Source organism: Beta vulgaris, chromosome 4, assembly GCF_026745355.1.
Source record: "Beta vulgaris subsp. vulgaris cultivar EL10 chromosome 4, EL10.2, whole genome shotgun sequence".
NCBI lineage: Eukaryota > Viridiplantae > Streptophyta > Magnoliopsida > Caryophyllales > Amaranthaceae > Beta > Beta vulgaris.
This window is the reverse complement of record NC_079205.1, coordinates 63696188-63716369: the sequence shown is the minus strand read 5'-3', so window position 1 is coordinate 63716369 and position 20182 is coordinate 63696188. Positions and strand designations below refer to the sequence as shown.

Sequence of the window (20182 nt, the reverse complement as noted above, 5' to 3'; positions counted from 1 at the left end):
TTTTAGACTACTCCTCTTGGCCCGGTCATATTTTTCGTCGAAAACCTTCCCTTGGGTGCGGCATGACTCATAATGCATCCCGGTTGCTACACAGCATATGTTTGCCCTAGAATGCTACCAAACCACCCATTTATGATTTTATGATGCTGCCACGGAATGACCCTGAAACGGTCATAAAAGTTGTTCGTATGTCCTTTGAAAGTCGCGGAAGTCTTTAATATACCATCCCCTGTCCTCTCGAGGCATCCCATGGCATTCGTCGCAGGGTCCTAGGGACGTCTAAAAACGTGATTTATATGTACATATATTATGCACTATTTAGTAAGTATGATTAATTAGCAAATATTAAGAAAAATAAGAAGAATGAAACGAAATGACTGGGCTATTTTTGGCCTCAAATAAACTCCACCCTATTAAATTATTTTATTAATTCATTTCTTTTAAAACCTAATTTTCTCTCCCCCCCCCACATTTCCCCTCTTCATCAATGATGAGATGTATGGATGATTTCATACGTAATAAGCCCCTTTTTCCTCTCTTATTTTCAGCTTCTTTTGCTGAATAAGTTAGTTTCTCTTTATAAGAGTTTCTAGTGCGTTGTTATGGGAAGTTTAGTCTTCTCTATCGTGGAGGTATCCTTTTGTGAAGTTGGGAATCAAGTTGTTTGTTTGTAAGTATGATAATCTGTTATCATTGGTTGAAGTTGAAGACTATCAACATGAAGGTATTGGAACCTTAGATGTAATCAATATGGTCAGATCAAGAATGTTTTTCTCCAAACTATGTCATAATGATAGATGGTTCTATTAATAACTACTTTATTCCGCAAATACAAAAGGTATGCGTCACATCATTCGATCTATTTAATTGTAGTTTTATCGAAGGAAAAATTAATCTGATCTTATTTGATTGTATTATGTTTTTCTTTAATAACTATTGTAGATACCGTTTGACCTTCATGAAATTTCACTTTAAAAATACTCATCACGTCATAAAGAGAACTCCACAAGGAAAGAATTCATGCAAATAAAGGCAACAAATAATGAACCAAACAATTATTATGGCTACAAAAAAGGCAAGATGTAGAAAAATCCAATTGGCTAATGCCTTGCGCTTTCACACACAAGGATGGAAAATAATCACAAGTAACGGTTGATTTTTGATCCATTCATACATGCATGATACATACATCCACCTCATAAGTCATAATCTAGGGTATCTATTAATCAGCATATACGTTACTCTTAAACACTCAAAACAAGTGAAGTGCATATGTGCAAGTGCAACACACAAGAAGAAAAAAAAGGTAGTGTAATTTGAAAACATGAACCAATCAAAAGACGTGAATGTGATAATGTGGGTGACAATGTTGGTAATGATAATGGTGCACGGAGCAATCGCACGGCGAGTATATGTGGGAGGAAATCAAGGATGGAATAAAGACATCAATTACACTCTTTGGGCCTCTCAAGAGAATTTTTACATTGGAGATTGGCTATGTATTTCTTTTTCTCTCTACTTTTTCTTTGTGTTTCTTCTATTTTCTCTATTGATTTAACTTGGTTTTTTTAAAAAAAGATAAGAAAAAACCTTGATAAATTGAGGGGAATGAAGGAAATCCCGACTTGTCAAGGGTGAGAATCGATCCCATAATTTCCTGAAACCCGGAAGGAAGCTCTAACCACTAGACTATCCTCACTCTCATTTAACTTGGGTTTCTTACTTCCAAACAAAACAAAACAAAACAAAACAAAAATTGGTTTCAATAGATGTTGATCAATTAAAAAATTAAATACTTTGGTCCGGTAAATTTTAGGTCAAAAAACTCTAGCGAAAAGTTTTGTTCCTTTTTCAATTTTTTTTTATGTTATTTAAATATTCGGTAACTTTTTCTTAAACAATTTATTTACGCTTTTTCTGTTCGATTAGCTTTTAAACCATTTTTCGAAAAAGTAAGAAAAACTTTTGAATATGTGAAGTATCTATAATTGATTTATGTATGCAATTAAAGTGATCCAAATGAGAAAGGTTTTAATTTGAATATAGATATTTCATATAGTCAAATGGACATCCAATAATGTGTGATTGATTACAGAGGGTGTAATTATAAATAGGGGGGCAATTGTGTTTGTATTTATTTATACATATAAGATAAGAAATTATATTTTTTAAAGGTGGTTTATTTAGTGTTTTAATGACTTAATTAGTAGGCTAGAAGAATAATGAAGGTAAGAAAAGACGTCAAATCTTGCCTTGCGAAATAAAAAAAGGATATTTTTTTAAAAAAGACGTCAAATCTTGCATACTTTTAAAAAAATGTTAAACCTTGCCTTGTAAAATAAAAAAAAATATTTATTTCATACTTCTGAGTATGTATATATAATAACTACTGATTAGAACTTGCTTTTACTAAATACATTTAGCAACATGTTACCTATCTTGTCAAATTAAAAAAAAAAAAACATGTCACCTAACTAAATGCTTTTTAAAAATAGTTCCTTCATGATAAGCTCTGAAAAGAAAAATGCTTGTATTGGCGTTACAATGTCTCACTAAACTTTTTGGTATTTACATATGGAATGAAATCCCGTAAAAAATTAAAATTTTCTAGAAAACTAATATAATGTATCCAACCCATCAACCATTAAAATGATTAATCCAGGATTACTTCCTATTATTTTACAATAATGTGTATTCCTTAGATTTCGCCTTTTGATATTATAGATGTCATACGACTTACAATTGATGAATCAATTTTAGTTACAAAAAATACAAATTGAATGTACTCTCCCTTTGAACAACTTCTTTCTTCTATGTTCAGATTTCAGATTTGACAAGAACTATTTTGATGTACTAGAAGTGAACCAAACAAACTACGAGAACTGCAACCCTAATAATTTCATAGCAAATATAACCAAAGGTGGTAGAGATGTTTACGAGCTCAAAGAAGCTAGATCATATTACTTCATTTGCAGCAAAGGTTATTGTTATGGTGGCATGAAACTCGCTATAAACGTCAAGAACTCGTCTCCTCTTCCTGCTCCTCCTCCTCAAGGAAACAATGCCATTGCTTCATTATATTCAGGGAGCATGATCAATATCATGCCTATTTTTATTCTTGCAATGTCAGTTTTTGTTCTTTTTTTTGCTTAAAGTTTGCTATTAATTAAATCATCAGCTTGTGCTTAGATAATTACTTTCTAATTATAACAATGGTGATTGGTGGACTGACCTGGAATATATGAGCTCATCATTCTCAGTAATCAGGATTTTTATTTTATTTTGTATCAAGACTTTTGCAGCTTGTTATCAGGATTATATTGGCAATCTGATTCGGTAATTTATTGGTCCAAGCAGGTTCGGCCCTTATGAGTTAGGAGGTAAGAAGGGGATCCCAACTCATAAAGAAACTCCCAGAGATTGAAAAGTGGAGATTTATACCTAGAAGTAAATATCCACACACACACCCTATATATAAGATTGATGAGAATAGAACTCCAGTTTCCAGATCATGAGGGTGGGAGGTAGAAGCTCCAATCATTGGGCTCCCGCATTATTCTCCTTATTGATACACAACATGTTACACGCATAATACCTAGGAAGGGTCATTAATATATAATGCTATACAAATTACAAAGATAAGCAATCAATTAACATTGTCCTTTTATTTATTTATAATTGCATAGAACAGCAAGCATGTGGGAGCAAGAATACTAGTACTCCTACTGTTTCGTCAGCTGTCATATGTCAATTATCATCTTCTGTTGCATCAGCTAATAGTACTAGTAGCAGGGGAACATGGTTAATTAGATCAATCTTATATACTCCCTCCGTCTTGAATTGCTCGCTACACTTTGAAAATTCCACTATTTATTAATGAGATGTGACCATGCATTATTTACTACTTCCTCCGTTTCTAAATAAGTGCAACATTTGCATAGTGTTTACTATTCACAGTTTAAACTTTAATTAGCTTTGGTGATTTAGGGTTTAGGAAAAACATAGTCATGTGGGATCTTGTTAGATTCGTCTGAATGTGAATTTTTTTAATATCAACTTTTTATAATTTTTACTTATTGATAATTGAAGATATTAATGGTTAAAATAATGCATTGGCAAACGTGAAAACAAGAAGTGTTGCACTTATTTAGAAACGGAGGAAGTATTAGATAAAATCAAATGTTATAATATTGTTGGATTCGTCTCAATGTATATTTTCAGAAAATTTGATTTTTATATTTTACTCTAATACATAATTAAAGACATTAATGATCAAAGTAGTGCATCGGCAAACGTAAAAATCAAAGTGTAGCGAGTAATTTGAAACGGAGGAAGTACTTCGTTCCTTCGTTTTTCTATAACTCGCAATGTTTTCTATTATAATTGACAAGTTTTCTATTACTTGCTATGTTAACATTTTTGACAATTTATTTCTCTTTCTTTCTCGTAGCACATGGGACCTGTCGCGAGTATTAAAAAATGGAGGATATTATCCTCCTGATTTTAGGGAATTCATTGGATCATGGAGTTGATGTTGAAAATTGTTACCTTTAGGTATATGCATGTATGTATATCTAAAATTTACTTGGTTAATTAGCTTTGACATGGATACATCATACACCCATTAGGCCATTATACATCTATTGTGGCACAAGCATAACCATCTAGGAAAGCTTGTGCGTCAATTCGTATATGAATTATGAAGGGATTTCAGTAACTTCAAAAAAGGTTGTGCATCTAGAGCTTAGAAAATTTTGAATCGTCAAAACTTATACTCTCTCCGTCCCAAAATATAGTTCCCATTTCCATTTTTGTGTCCCAAAATATAGTTCCCGTTTCTATATTTAGTTCCACATTTTTCCGTAATTTATCTAGAAAAAACCGTGTCCCATCTTTTATTTGCTTCTTGAATTTTGTTTTTTCCTTTGTTTATTCAACCAAAATGTTACAATTAATGCTCTTTCACCAATTATTCTCCATTCTCTCTCCTAAAATCATCTTTTTCCATACAACATTTATTTAAATAAATAAAAAATCTTCATTATATCTCTTAGATTCTACTTGAATAAATTACCGTGAAAAAAGGAAAATGAAAACTATATTTTAGGACGGAGGGAGTATAATTTATCGTTTCTCACAGATCAATCTTAATTTAGGCGTTACTTACTTTATTTTATTATATATACTGATATCGGGAAATTTTGAAGTATAAAGAAAATAAACAGACACTGAGGACCCACTAATGATAGCGCCACTTGCTAGCCTTGGCGAATCCTTGACTTGACAACAAATCTTAAAAACACAATCATTAGAGCAAGAGCAAACTGAACTAACATGTTTTTCCTATTCCCTGATATGAAATAATAGATCCGACGAAGGTGGAGCATTACTTCTCCGCTTAGATCCGACTTGATTATATCTTCTTTAGATCAGTTGAGCAAAATTCTTCTTTATAGTACACAGAAATTTCCACCGTGAGTTCGTGACCATATAGAGTTGAGTAAGCAAACTAGGAGTTAAGCTTGAAAATGAAGGATGTACTAGTACATATGGGACCATTTTTGTGGGACAATAGGCAGCAGTATTAACCATGTGAAGACTGGAAAGGACTGTTTGGAGGACTATATTGTTTGGCCGGCAGCAATGGAGAAGAGGACTTAATTGACCATGTGGGGTTCGTTGTATGTGTAGATGATAAATTCACGTCTATAGTGCTTGTTTCTTTTTACACTGTCTTCAAGACGGACATTTGATCTTCGATATTTTCAATTCTTTATTAATGAAAAATATAAAAAGTTGATATTATGAAATTAAATACTGAGGGGAATCTAACAAGATCCCATATAGGTTTTCTCCTCTATATATTAGTGAAAATATTTGGTCAAGATTTTAAAATTTGAGCCACCTAAAATAAAACAAACACTATATTATGGGACGGAGGGAGTATTATCATCTCCTTGATAATGTTCCCATGCATCTGTTGTAATCTAGAATATGTTGTTGATTTTTTTTTAAAAAAAAAAAATCCTTAACAATTACAAATTTTAAAAAATTTACTTAATTTTTCACCTAATTATTTGGTGTGACGAATTATTGTTCAATTTGTACATGAGTCCTTTTGTGTGTCTAATTAGCTTGTTTGTTGGTAATTTTTTTTGTTGTGCCTTACCAAATATAAAAATCTAGATGAGTCTCTGATTGCAAATAAATTAAGAACTAAAGAAGTATTTATGTATCTTCTTAGGTCTAAATTCCGTGTAAGAAGTTGACATATTTCACATGAGGACCACGTTTTAATTTGCTAAAACACCTTTTGTTGGAATCATGCATATGTGTAGTTTTTTTTTCTTTGGCAACCATGAATATAATTTCATATTTCACCTCTTGAAGTTATTTTATTGTTTTCGCCCTTCCATGAAGATAGTTCTCTACAGAATATTATTAATATTGCATACAATGTCACTACCGTAATATTGCACTCCTTAACTAAGAAGTAATACTAGCACGTTAAGCGTTTATCAAACCCCATTATCGAATACTAGTAAGCCCCAAAGGTACCAAATGTTCAAATAGGGGCGGGGGTAAATATGAGCAAAAAATAATGAAGGTTCTGTATAATTTTCTTAATTTAGCCTTTTATTTGTCATTCAAAAAAAATAAAAGTATAAGATTTATATTTATAGTTGGTTAATGGCGACTATCTTCAAAAGTTTAAATTACAAAACTTTGATGGATTTCATGTTCTCATTATTTCTTCCCTTATACTTTTACTACTGATCCAAATGTTAAGGATCGGTGGATTTTCGGCTTAGTGGGATCAACTGGCCCAACTTAAAAACAAAAATTTTGGTTTTTTTCTTTATACAATTTGAGTTTTTTGGATATTTTATGATAAAATTAATTGTTTGAATCCTTTAAAAATTAATAATTTTATTTTGAATCCACTAATACATATTTTTGGATCCGCCACTGCCTTAAGATACATATACTTATAGGGGTCGTTTGGTTGAAGTTGGGAAGTATAGTTTCTCTTGAATTTGCATTGCCCATGAAATTTCATTTCCTAAGAAGTACATTTTTTGTTTGGTTGAACATGAGAAATTCTATTTCCCATGGAATTTCCACTTACCGGCCTAGGGGGCCTAGGTAAGTTATTTCCTCCATTTTGTAGGAAATAGAACTTCTTAAAAAGTTCTACTTCCCATTTTTTTGTCAACCAAACAACGACACACATACCTACTTTCTAAGAATTCTAATTTCCCATACATTTAAAGGTTAACCAAACAAGCTCTTTATCTTTTCTCTCATCGTGGAACACATGTTCTTGAGAGTATTATCTATGTGAATAATCTGTACGGATTTACCCTAGTACCTTGAGATACTACTTTATGAGTTAAGTTACAATTATGGAGATATTTGCCGTGTAACTTCTAGACTCTTCTGTTGCTTACAGAATTCATATCACAATCTATGACCTAATACAAAGCATGTAGACCACTTGTTATTGCTATAAAACATGTGGTATATGTCTTTCCAATCATATTATATAATAGATGCAATAGTAGCTCTAAGAACTATAAAAAAAAGTTAACATTTTATTTCATCTCATAAACAACAATCTACTTACCTTTTAGTTTCCTCAAAAAAAAACTTTTCCCAAGTTAATTAGTACATATACATTTGCCACTTTTTATTCTTCATGGCTTCTCTATTATTTTCTCCTAACGTTCCTAATGTCACGTTAGTAGAACAACCTTCCCTCCAACACTTCTCTCAAACATTTTCAAGTAAATCATTTCGTACATCTAAGTCGAGTCGGTAACACCAAGCGCGTTAGTGCATAGATCGTCACCTTTGGTGACGACTATGGGGGAAGAGAGAGAAAATGAATTTTTAATTCGAGAGCAGAAGCCGGAACCTCAAGAGGATCCGAGGCTTCTGCGAGAAATATGGAGGGATATTCAAGGACGTAACGATTGGGAAGGGTTGTTAGACCCTATGAACTCTCATCTTAGACGTGAAGTGCTCCGATATGGGGAGTTTGCTCAATCATGTTACGACTCTTTTGATTTTGATCCTCACTCTAGGTATTGTGGGTCTTGCAAGTATCCTCGTGCTGAATTCTTTGAGAAGATGGATATGTCGCACTATGGCTATGATATTTGCCGGTATGTGTCATGTCAAAATTAAGACTCTTTTCTAACATACAAAGGGTTGTATATATACATTATGCACAAAAACAAATAACATTAATTTTTTAAAATTATAGACTTTAAAAATGATAAAATGACGTAGCGTAGTTTAGAAAACGGTGCACCATGCTCTACATGCACTTGGGTGCATGTACTTATCTGCGCATCATACACACCGCCCTTTGTCCTTTTGATAGTTGCTCTTTTCATTCTAAGAAAGTCGAACTGACTCCACAAAATTTGACCATATGGCAATTATGTACTTCCTTCGTTTCAAAATAGTTGCACTGTTTTTGCTATTTCACGTTTGTCAAAGACGCTTTTTTGAACGTGAATATCTCTAATTGCATAAAAGTAAAAATTATAAAGAGTTGATATTTAAAATCCTCGTATTAAGACGAATTTAACAAGATCTCACTTGACTATGTTTATTCTTATATAATGAAGGCTTGCCAAAGTTGGTTCACGAACAGTGACCAAATGCCAAATGGTGCAACTATTTCTAAACGTAGGAAGTATATACTAAGCTATATAACATGGTGATCCGCGATATTATTGGATCTGTCTTAGCGTGTACACTCAGTCTTTGTATGGTTTTATTAATATGTAATCGAAATATTATCAGTTAAAGATGTGTTTGAAAAACTGAAAACAGAAAACAAATGATAGACCTTTCGACGCATAGAAAAGGTTATTATTACTTAATACCAATATGATCATTTTCTAATAGATATCATATATATTAATTCTAAACTCTTTTGACAAATTTTCAAACAGATACCTCTATGCAACCTCAAACATCAACCTAGAGAAATTCTTCCAAAAATCATCAAGCATTAGAAGCATATGGAGCCCTCATGCAAATTGGATGGGCTATGTTGCAGTCACAAGTGATGAAGAAGAGATCAAAAGACTTGGAAGAAGAGACATACTCATAACATGGCGAGGAACAGTCACATACTTAGAATGGATACATGACCTTAAGAACATACTTCGACCAGCACATTTTAGAGATAATCCTCACATCCAAATTGAATCAGGTTTCTATGATCTATACACCACCAAAGAAGAAAATTGCAAGTATTGCTCATTTTCAGCTAGAGAGCAAGTCTTAGCTGAGGTTAAACGACTAGTAGAACGATTCAAAGGCGAAAAATTAAGCATAACAGTTACAGGCCACAGCTTAGGGGGCGCGCTTGCGCTCTTATGTGCCTATGACATAGCCGAGATGAGCCTTAATATAGGTCGAGATGAAAAGAATCACCTCAAAAAATTACCTATTACAGTATTTTCTTTTGCAAGTCCTAGAGTTGGAAATCTTAAGTTTAAGGAAAGATGTGATGAATTAGGAGTTAAACAATTGGAGGATTATTAATGTTCATGATAGAATCCCAACTATGCCTGGACTTATAGCAAATGAGAAGAACAAATTGCAAAAGTATCTTGAAGATAAGGTTCATTTTCCTTGGAGTTATGCACATGTTGGTAATGAACTTGCATTGAATCATACACATTCACCTTTTCTTAAGCCAGCAACAGATTTAAGTTGTGCACATAATCTTGAGGCTCATTTACATCTTATTGATGGTTATCATGGAAAAGGAAGAAAATTTAGTTTGGTTACTAAGAGGGATATTGCATTAGTTAATAAGGACTCTAATTTTTTGAAGAATGAGTATGAGGTACCTCCTAGATGGAGGCAAGACTATAATAAGGGAATGGTGCGCAATAGTGAAGGTCGATGGGTGGTGCCTGATCGTGCTAGGGTTGAGCACCACCCACCGGATACAGCCCACCATTTCGCGCTTGCGATGAAGGTGGCTCATGATCCACATTCAATCGTCGAGGGCTAGGAAATGGTGGTATGTACAACATAGTGTACAATGGGAGAAGCTAGATGAAGAACCTTTCCAAGGGTGTGTGTATATATATATCGTTGTATTTCAGGTTTTGATGATGTCAAATAATTAGATAGTAATAATATGATTTTATTTTAGAAAATTGTAAAAACACTTGAAATAATGTAATGTTTATTGACTATATCTTGTAGAGAAAGATTTTATAATTTAATTTACTTTGCGTTTTATTATAAAGTATGTTTTAATGATCTATTAACTTAAAATCTTTGTTTCAAAGATTCTTAAAGTTATTAGATATTGTTGTTATTTTTGTAGGTCGTAAAGATAGGAACAATATATATCACTAGTAAAATGTTCTCTATTTAGCTTTTCCTCTGTGTTTTTAATCCATATATTTAGCTTTTCCTCTGTGTTTTTTAATCCATATGAGCCACAAAAACAGTACAAAGAAGGGGAGAGGAGATTCGAACATGTTACCTATCGTTCACAGTACCTCAATCTTAACCACTAAGCCAAGACATCCTTGATAGTAATTAGTAAAGTAATGTGGTTCTCACTTCTCACCTTAGGTATTGCACGAAAAATTCATAAGCTAAGAATTAAGATAATGGACTAAAACAAATAGGAATACCTAGCTATGAATGGACAAACCATGATTGTGATATAAAGTTAGTAATAGTACAACGTTGTCAAGTTGCAAACTTGCGATACGTGGTAAATATTACTGGGTTGGGAACCTTGGTATGTAACGTCAACTTCTTTGGAACAATGCACATGTATTTAAGTGAAATGTAGAGATTCTTAAGCTCTCTTAGTCAGTAGGGTAGAATGGTATATATTCTATAAATAGCAATTTATGTGAAATGCTAACGTATATTTCCGTGTATAGTATAATTTTCGCATTAATTTTTGGGTGTCTTGGATATAATATATTGCACCGAGAAAGTATAGTCCCATACTCGGTATGGGACAACTTTTCCCATATTAGTTACTTGATATGATTAGATGTAGCTCAGATATGATTTAATAGCGAACTAATATAATTTGATGTAGCCCAGATATGATTTAAGATTTCAACTAACAAGCCCCAAAAAAAAAATATGAAAAAAAAAATTATAATTTTATAATATCACTTTTGTTATAAAAATTACATAAATGTCATGGTATTGGCACATACTCGGTATGGGAATATCATTGCTCGCACCGTAATTTATTCATGTGGAACATACGTAATGACATACATGTGATGATGTGATCTCAATACCTCATCAAAAATGACATGGAGTATATATCAAATAATGACATAAATTTAAAGCCATTTTATTATTATATCATGTCACTTGAGTTTTTTTTTAAAAGGTAAGATGAAGTCCCTTGTAAAGAAAGGGGGAAGGGGATCCCTCCTTGCAAGAGGTGAGACTGACCCGTGACCTATGGGATCGAAGGTGATGCCAATACCACTAGGTTATCACCTGCTCAGGTGTTACTCGTTACACCATAATTTATGGTGTAATAATTACATCAATTTTTTTTTTTCTTGAGGATTCTAGTTTCCTAACAGTTTAAAGTTATGTTTTTTTTTTTAGGGGAAAAGTTATGTTTTATTGGTTGCATTGCTTATTTTTTAACTTCAAAGTATTTCAATTTAGTTGCAACATTAAATTTGCTTTCATTATCTCTTTGTTTCTTTTCGGTTTTGAGGTGGGCTTTGAGTATCTCTTATTATAATATGATAAATAACATAATAATGAAATTATATTATTAAAAGTTTAGAAGTATATGGTTTAAATCCTACTTCAAGCATTTGTTTGAGATTAGCGAAATTAGAAATGTATCAATGTATGATTGTAAGGAGCCCATGGGTATATGCGAAGGCAACCTAATAGGATTATTCAGTATTAAGATATTATAGTAATTAATAATTCGATATGATGACGTCTTCTAATAGACGTGTGCAAATTCTTCAAAAATTCAAAAGTAAAAACAATTAAATAGTCTATTTTGCATGTGTGGGATACATTGAATTATTGATTCCATATCTTCCTTCTTGAAAAAGTTTCTAAATTCTTTGCCATTGTTATCACAATTCACAAATGTCTCTATTGAATCTAAAACAATTCTCTTGCCAAGAAAAAGATGACAAAAATTCAACTTTCAATTTCATTTCACGATAAATTGGCTTGTAGCTTGTACCAATATGCCAATGTTGGCGACTTGTCAAGTGTCAACTATGGAGCAAAAACTGAACAAAAATATATGTATTCTTTTTTTTCCCTTAAAGGTAGGGAGAATTCTCTTGTAACGAAGGGAGAAATTGTGAGTCCCTCTTGTAAGGGGTGAGAATCGAACCCCTGTCATAGAAATGGAAGGAGGGTCTTACAACCACTAGACAACCTTGATTCTCAACAATATCTGTACCGGGTGTAGATAGAATATAAGTACTTAATACGTATTGGTTATTTAGTCGTATTTCTTTTTTCCTTTACGTTAAATTTCTTAATATTTTGATCAACATTTGTAGATGGCACATGAACGAAGGAAAAGGAGAACAAGAGACCGTGAAAATAAGGTTTTGAAATATCAATCTAATATTGCACAGCTTATTGGTTAGAACTTTAAAATAAATTTTCTTTGTGTAAATGATTTTCCTTGAAAAACATCTTTAGTTGAAAGTGTTTTACACCCTACTAAAGGGAACATTAAAAAAAATTCCATCAAGTGGGTTAGAAGGATCACAAGAAAAATAGAATTTCTTGTCTATAACTTATTTATATAGCAAATAACAATGGGCTAATATCTAATTTGTACATAAAACAAAATTCTCACTTTAAAAGATATTACAGTTATTCCGATGAATTCTCTGGTTTTTCTAGACAATCTGTTGCATCACCAGTTCAGCATTATCAAACACTTTACTTCCTCCATTCTAAAAAACGCTTCCCTTTTATGAAAGACTTTTTGACAACAGTGTTTCATTTATTTCAAAACGTAAGAAGTATAATACAATCATTTGACTATTCGACTCCTAGCACCATTTCAAGTCTTTGGGTACTCTAAAAAATGTAAAGGGGTCCTTTGTAGAAATCTGGACTAGTATGTTCCATAGATTTCTCCTCTACCTCAAATGAGTAAGTTCCAGAACAAAATTGCTGCATCACTAATCTATGCCATATGTTAATATGACTTTGCAACTACAAATTACATCTCCTATTTATGCTAGTATTACAAACAAATGAGACATACAGAGAAAGTATAAAGCTCCAACACAAGCATTCATACACATGAGTCATCATTAACAGAAAACAGCACGAAAGGGCGCTCGTTCTACATGAAGTTACAGCTACACAAGTCATCCTCAGTGATGCAATTACTCCAGCTCATGTTCCACCATATTTCGGCCAACATGACAGGCAACCGTTAAAGAAGACACGATATCTCTTTGCAGATCTTTGTACCTTATTGCTAATTGCACATCCAATTCTCATTTTTCCTTACAGAAGGCAAGACATCAAGCTTTAGGTTCACATGTCAATGTTAAAATATGTGCATTAAACAGTCTCACTGAAAACTTACCGGTCATCCAATGCTGAGTCGCCGAGGTTGTCCATCATGTTATCAAAAATCGCTAAAAGGTCCTTCAGAACTTCCTTCTCAATTTCCAAGTTTTCTTTCAGCTGATATAATAAACAAGCCAAAAGTCAGTATCCAATTGTGAGATCCTGACAGCATTGAACAGCACAAAATACAAACCAATAATGATTTCAACTAGTTCAATTTACTGATCTGCACGATTCGCAATATACCATACTACAATTACTTGCTATGATTCAGTTCTAGACAAATCTTTAGGAGATGTATGCAATGATGGTACGGACCACATGTCAAAAAAAATGTAACAAGTAATTTGGAACTTACGGTATTATAACCAGTATTTGGCACATTCATATATGTATACTACTACTATGTAGCATGTAAAAAAGGCGGAGGGACTGAGAGAGTATATCGCATGAGTTGCACTCAAATTCTAACAATACACTTCTACCATAAAATTTGTCTGAAGTTTCCATATCACGTGTGCTATTGATAATCAAAACCATACAGGAGCGAGATGTACCAGTGTCATTGTCCGCAAGCCTGGACTCCGAGCACTCCGTAAATGCTCCAATAGTAGTGATGGCAATCCATAGTAGAAGATTTCTTGGTTGGGTGAAAGCCATGTACCCCGAACCATGTGTGTAATGTCAGATGCAGAACGAACATCCTCAGAAGAGCTTTCTGGGGCTGCTTCAATATCTACAGCACAACCACAACCAATGAATGATTTCCGTAAAGAAGTGAGATCATCCCAAAAAGGGAAAGAACAATATGTTAAAAAAATTCAAGAAACAACTCTGACTACCCCAATTGTAGCAAAAGGAAGAAAGTAAATGAAACCCACCTAAAGGGATGACATCAAAAGGGTTTGGTGGTTGTGGTATGAAACCATAGAAGGTGAGCAGATGAGAACTAGACAAATTTCCATAGCTCAGGTAGCATTGCTCCCCCTTCTTGCAAGGTCTTGACAAAGGGAATTTGAGAGTGTTTGTCGTAGCATCCACTCTGCCATAATGCAAAATATGTGGGCAAACCTGTAGAATGTAGAAATGTAGAGAGACAACACCATATCAAAAATAGTATTCAACAAATATTTAAAAGGAGATACTGGGTGAGCTTGTTTCTCAGAGTCATGATGGAAGAGACAAAGAGGCATTAGATTAACAATTTTTGGCTATAAAGAGGAGTAATATAATTATTAAATCTTCTATCCATATAGAAGAAAGAGAACTTCTTTCATTCATATTTTGACACATTTTAAATATTTGTAAGAAAAATGGTAGAATATTGTATGTCTTGATATGAATATTGCAATCAGGTTCTAAACACATTTTCACTCTAGCAGCTTAGGTAAGTGGGAAGTTGACCATAAATAAAAAGAACCAATATGGGTGAGCTTGCGCTTTTTCTACAACATGAGGATGTAAGATTAAGCGTTAATGAGTTTCAGCAGTAGGATTTGGCTACCGAATATTCTATCAACAACAAAAAAAACCAGTGAAAGAAGACAAGAAAACGTACCGAATGGTTTAGAAAGCCTGCAATAGGGACCAAACATGTCCTCAGCTTTCCATCAGGAAACATTATCTTCATCGAATTTGAGTACCATAACTCACATGCCCATTGATACTGCTCCCATGTGTAGAACTCAGATGCGAATATATCAGGAGAACTGATGGAGAGTGCAGGAAACAACTCATCATATCCAGACCGCAAGTGCTGCAACATGCATATATCAGCTATATAAGAACCAGTAAAAGTATGTTATTTTAATAAAAACCCTTTCAGTGTCAAAGATAATATCCTCATAAATTAATTTATCTCATTAATAGATGATAATTACCAATCTTCCCTATTCCAACTATACTAGTACACAATTGGTTCAATCATGCATTTATTCATACTCATTATGTACCCACAATATCTATGAAAGTTTCCTACGACATTATCTTTGGAAACAAAGGGATTTACATTAATTAAGGTAGGTTTATTTTCTGAAAAAGACAGGTCAAGAAAATCCTTTGCTTTCATTGATGCAGGTCATTTTTCAATAGAACTCTAGGACCATTCAACTGTACGACCAGTTACTTTTGTGTCCCAAGTATGATGAAGCATAAATGCTGCTATCATCTTTCTAGGGGTGTTAGTGGGTTGGTTCAGCGTCGTTTGGGACATTACCCAAACCAAGCCGCAAATAACGCTTTGGCATTTTTCCATACGAAACCACAGCGCACTTTGCCCCAAACAGCACTAAACCACACCATGTAAAACGGTTTGGTGTAGTGTGGTTTGTAGTTTAACCACAGCGCACCCGCCACGTCCATTGCTTTCAGAAATATGCACACCAAACCAACAACTTTATAATGTGCCACTAATAATCTTCAGCACATTAGATGGTTTATGGTACGGTTTTGGTTTTTTAGAAATCCAAACCAAACCCAAACCGCAAAGTGCAGTTTGGTCAAAATCCCAAACTAACCCATATTTTTGAAATTGCAAACAGCCCAAACCGCGATAGATTGATTTTGTTTGCGGTTTGGAGCAGCCCAGACCATACTCTAAACAGCCCTAGCTATATATCATAACTATGATACGAGCTTGGATTTTACTCCATATACATCCCATTATGAAGAATTTCTTTAACCATAATCAGCAAATATATGATTGCTAATATATGATAAACAGAATAAACATTTCTATTACCTCCTTAGCTTGGGATACTTCTTCAAGAGCCAAGGTCCCATCCAAAGCTATCATTGCATCCAGACCAAAACTCAATCCTATTTCAAACAAATCACAGAATTTTAGCGAGAACATGTTCAACATTGTCAGAGGCTTGTTTATGAGGTTCTGGTGATAAAGTAGCCAGAACACAGAAAGCAAGCTGTTAAAAGGTGATTTCCCCAAATAATAATCACAGTACAGGTATATAGAGTTGCTAGATGATCAATACGAGTTATATCAAAAAGACACTAGTGAGCAGGACAAACCCGTGTTAAATTTTTCAGGCAGTGTATCAAAGTAGGATTTGTACTTTGAATCCACATTGTGTCTCTCCCTCATGCTCCACAACAACAACATAGTTTCAGCTGAAATGCCATCTATCTTCTTCAAAGCATCAACCTGAATTAATAAAGAGTACAGAGAAATTCAATACTTCCCCTCGTCTACACAACAATAACCCATTATGTATCCTGCTATATGGAAGAAAGATGTGTACAGTCCCTGCACCTAACAGAACTCATAAGATGCTGATGCACTCAGGTCAGATTGATAAATCTAATTTATGCATATAATAACCTTTCCCCAGATGAATCATACCATGTCTGAGTCATATACAAGGTCTTCTGAGATAATAACAGAAATCGGAATCTCCAGTGCAACGTCTCCAACCCCAAGATCTTCTGCTGCCAGAGCTCCTCTCCCAGCTCCTTCAACATCTAGATTGTGCACATTATGTAAACATCAATACTAGAAAAGCATCTTAAGCAAATTTTCGCAAGGATAGCCACAGTGGTGATTTAAACAAGTTAAAAGAAGCAGATTTTATAACGACTTCTGACATACAAGCTATCTGCAGCTTAGATTTTAGACCACAGCTTTCAGCCCACTCCATAAGATGCTTCTCACTGTCACATGCTTCCTTTACAATCCTTGTTTTCAATTTATTTTTTTCACCAAAATTGTAAAGTCTTCTAATAATTGCATCTCGTAATACTTTCAGTGAAGCATTATTTCCTTACTTTTTTCACTGTAGAGATCAACAAGAGAGAGGATAAAATTGAGAGCCTCTAACTCATTCCGAGAACTGTACAATTCTTCTGCGGGATCCACATGCATTAGACCAAAATAAAGCTCAATCTGCAACAGGAAGAGGCAACTTATCATAATTGTTGGCACGATAGTTTCAGATTTTAAGTTCTCTGATAAGTTAATCACCTTGTATCGTAGCCAAAATACTATAGAGGGACAAACGGACAATATGTATATAATGCAGACTAGATGTAACATGAAGGGAACCATTTCCCAAGCTAATCTAAACTACAAATCAGCCTACTGCATAAAGTAGATGTAAAATGTACCATATCTTCAAAACCACTTACATCGTTCAACTTAATTATTCGAGCTCTCTGGAGTAAGGCATTCAGCTCAACATTTGCAAATTCAGAAACTAAAGTTTTATGGAAGTATACACGGTCATTTGAACCAAAGCCCTTATCTGCGAGCAATTTCTGTAATAAAAGAGAAAAAAAATTCTTAGCAGTTAGCACAATCCAGCAAAACATGTTTATTTATGACTAAACAGCAGAACAGTTCTCTAGATATCTTGTAAGCCTAAAACAGAAAACTACGCTAATGCAAACATTAGTCGAATACATAGAACCAAGTGCTTTGAATTCATTGCTTCTGGAAAAACACAAATCTCACTCATTTGAAGACCCTGAAACGCTCTATAAGAGCTAAACATAATTACTTGAATAGATGGATACATAAACAACCATATCACTGGTTTGAATAGTTTAGCATTCATCGGAACAAACCATTCCGTCAAATATTGGATTTCCATCCAAGCTAAATCGCCGACAATTAATTGAACTGTTATGGATCAAACTGTTCAACACTTCAAAAGACATCACAGTTCATACATGTTACCAGTCTTACCAAACAATTACACAGCTGGATGATTAAATTACCTACAAGTAATCCACTAATCCATAAACCCTAATGAAAAAAAGTAAAGCTATAATAGTACTCACTATCTTCTTTTCATACAAAGGATCATCTTCAGCCAATTTCAGGACCAAGAAACAATCATCATCCGTTACACCACCTACATTACTCGATGTAGAAGGCTGAAAGTAAGCAAATATCACAGTTAGAAAACACCCAACAAAAATACAAGAATAAAGATTCATATCACGCAAATCCCAGAAATATTACAAACTTCAAATACCCAAAAACCCAAAAATATATATATATATATATACTTCCTCCGTTCCAAATTACTTGTGACACTTCTAAAATCACGGACTTCTAAAATTACGGACTCCTCAGCAATTCTTGGAAATGAATAAGAACCCACATTCAACAAGCAAATCCCAGAAATATTTCAAACTGTAACTCATACAACCCATCATCTGTTTGATGAAAGTACCTACATTCCTAAAGCAACAACTACAATGAGAACTCTACTGAAATGAGAAAAAGTGTAAGTAATTATAATAATTTTGCTTACCATATTCTTCATTAACTTCCCAAATGATGAACACTTTAGTAATTAAAAGTGTTATTAAGCAGAGTACATGAAATTTTCTCAATCTTTATAAACTCTCTCTCATGAATATCATATGGGTGATTAATTTATAAGCCGATTACAAGTTAATTAATCAAACAATTGTTAATAATAAGGAAATATTCAACATTTAGGGAGAAAAGAAAATGCAGTATACTGGAAAAAAGAAAGTGCAAGAAATGAGTATGAAGTTTTACCTGGTTATCTTTGGTAGAATTCTCCATTGTTATTTGTTGCTATTCTTTTCTTGTAAGCTTCAAGTTTAGCTGCTCTCAACTTAAGGCAAATTCAGAAATTATGTAACTACTTTCTTTTGTGTGTAGAATCGTAACAACTTTTTTGTGCGTCTAACTGTATTTATAAGTAGTGGAGTGGAAGAATCACACGATGAAAAAAGAACAAAGAGAGGTAAATTAAAGTCAAGTGCTAACTAAGCACATGTGAGTCAACGTCGGAAAATAGAGTTAACCCATTAGAATTTGACCATTATCATTTTCTTGGCACAAAAAAAAATTAAGTAATTTTGTGTCTCATTTTTTATTAGGTAGTTTCTTGCAAAAAAAATATTTTATGAGATAATTTCGCCAAATTATCCTTCTTAAAAATATATTTCATCTCTGTACTAAAAAAAATCTCATTTAAAAAGTGTGATAATTAAATATTACGATATCGTATAAAGTTTTATTATTAGAGATGACAAAATTGACAAAAGCCAACAACTCAACTCAAAAATTTAACAATTGAAAGTAGCCTCGATTAATAAATTGTCGTATATCAAGGTTGAGAGTAGTCAATTTAATTAATAAATAAGTCGATTTAAATTGAGAGGGAATCAACCGGTTAATTTGTAAACCCGAAATATAATCAACATAACCTGTTTAGCTAATTCTTTGACTTTCAATTTTCTATGTACATAGTTGATAAGGCCCGGTAATTCTCTACATGTAATTTATATTATACATTTCTCTTGTATGTTGATGACATAGTTTTCGTTGGTAGGAGTTCTAATTTTGTCTGAAAATTCATTTCCGTTCTTTCTTTTTAGTTTGCTATGAAGAATTTAGGGGATCTTCATTACTTCTTAGGTCTTCAGGTTGTGCATACTCCATCTAGTTTATTTCTGTCTCAAAATAAGTATGCTTCTGATTTGCTTCGAAAATTTCATCTCCATACTGATAAGCCAGTTCCAACTCATGTTGTCTCTAAAGTTACTTTGTCTCTTCTTGATGTTGATCCCACTGATT

At 33.4% G+C, this 20182-nt stretch overlaps 2 protein-coding genes and 1 non-coding gene across 3 annotated transcripts; 2 read left to right on the top strand and 1 right to left on the bottom strand.

The window, feature by feature from the left end:
- The first annotated feature begins 1324 nt into the window (after nucleotides 1–1324).
- On the top strand, nucleotides 1325–3153 carry LOC130591226 (early nodulin-like protein 20). Its single transcript, XM_057394178.1, has 2 exons — nucleotides 1325–1499; nucleotides 2822–3153. Exons 1-2 carry the CDS (start codon nucleotides 1325–1327, stop codon nucleotides 3151–3153), a joined length of 507 nt encoding a protein of 168 aa, XP_057250161.1.
- Nucleotides 3154–7581: 4428 nt separating this feature from the next.
- On the top strand, nucleotides 7582–10262 carry LOC125497109 (phospholipase A1-Igamma3, chloroplastic-like). Its single transcript, XM_048643781.2, is given in 3 exon segments — nucleotides 7582–8168; nucleotides 8970–9555; nucleotides 9557–10262. Coding segments are annotated over 3 exon segments (1377 nt in total). The 5' UTR covers nucleotides 7582–7866; the 3' UTR covers nucleotides 10046–10262.
- Nucleotides 10263–13513: 3251 nt separating this feature from the next.
- Nucleotides 13514–19307, bottom strand: LOC104890021 (hypothetical protein). The gene is made up of 12 exons (XR_008968952.1): nucleotides 19136–19307; nucleotides 18403–18498; nucleotides 17749–17877; nucleotides 17213–17506; nucleotides 16967–17085; nucleotides 16636–16768; nucleotides 16349–16425; nucleotides 15167–15364; nucleotides 14490–14679; nucleotides 14166–14344; nucleotides 13625–13725; nucleotides 13514–13541 (listed from the first exon to the last, which is right to left on the bottom strand). It is a non-coding gene; the product is annotated as a hypothetical protein (transcript).
- Nucleotides 19308–20182: the final 875 nt, after the last annotated feature.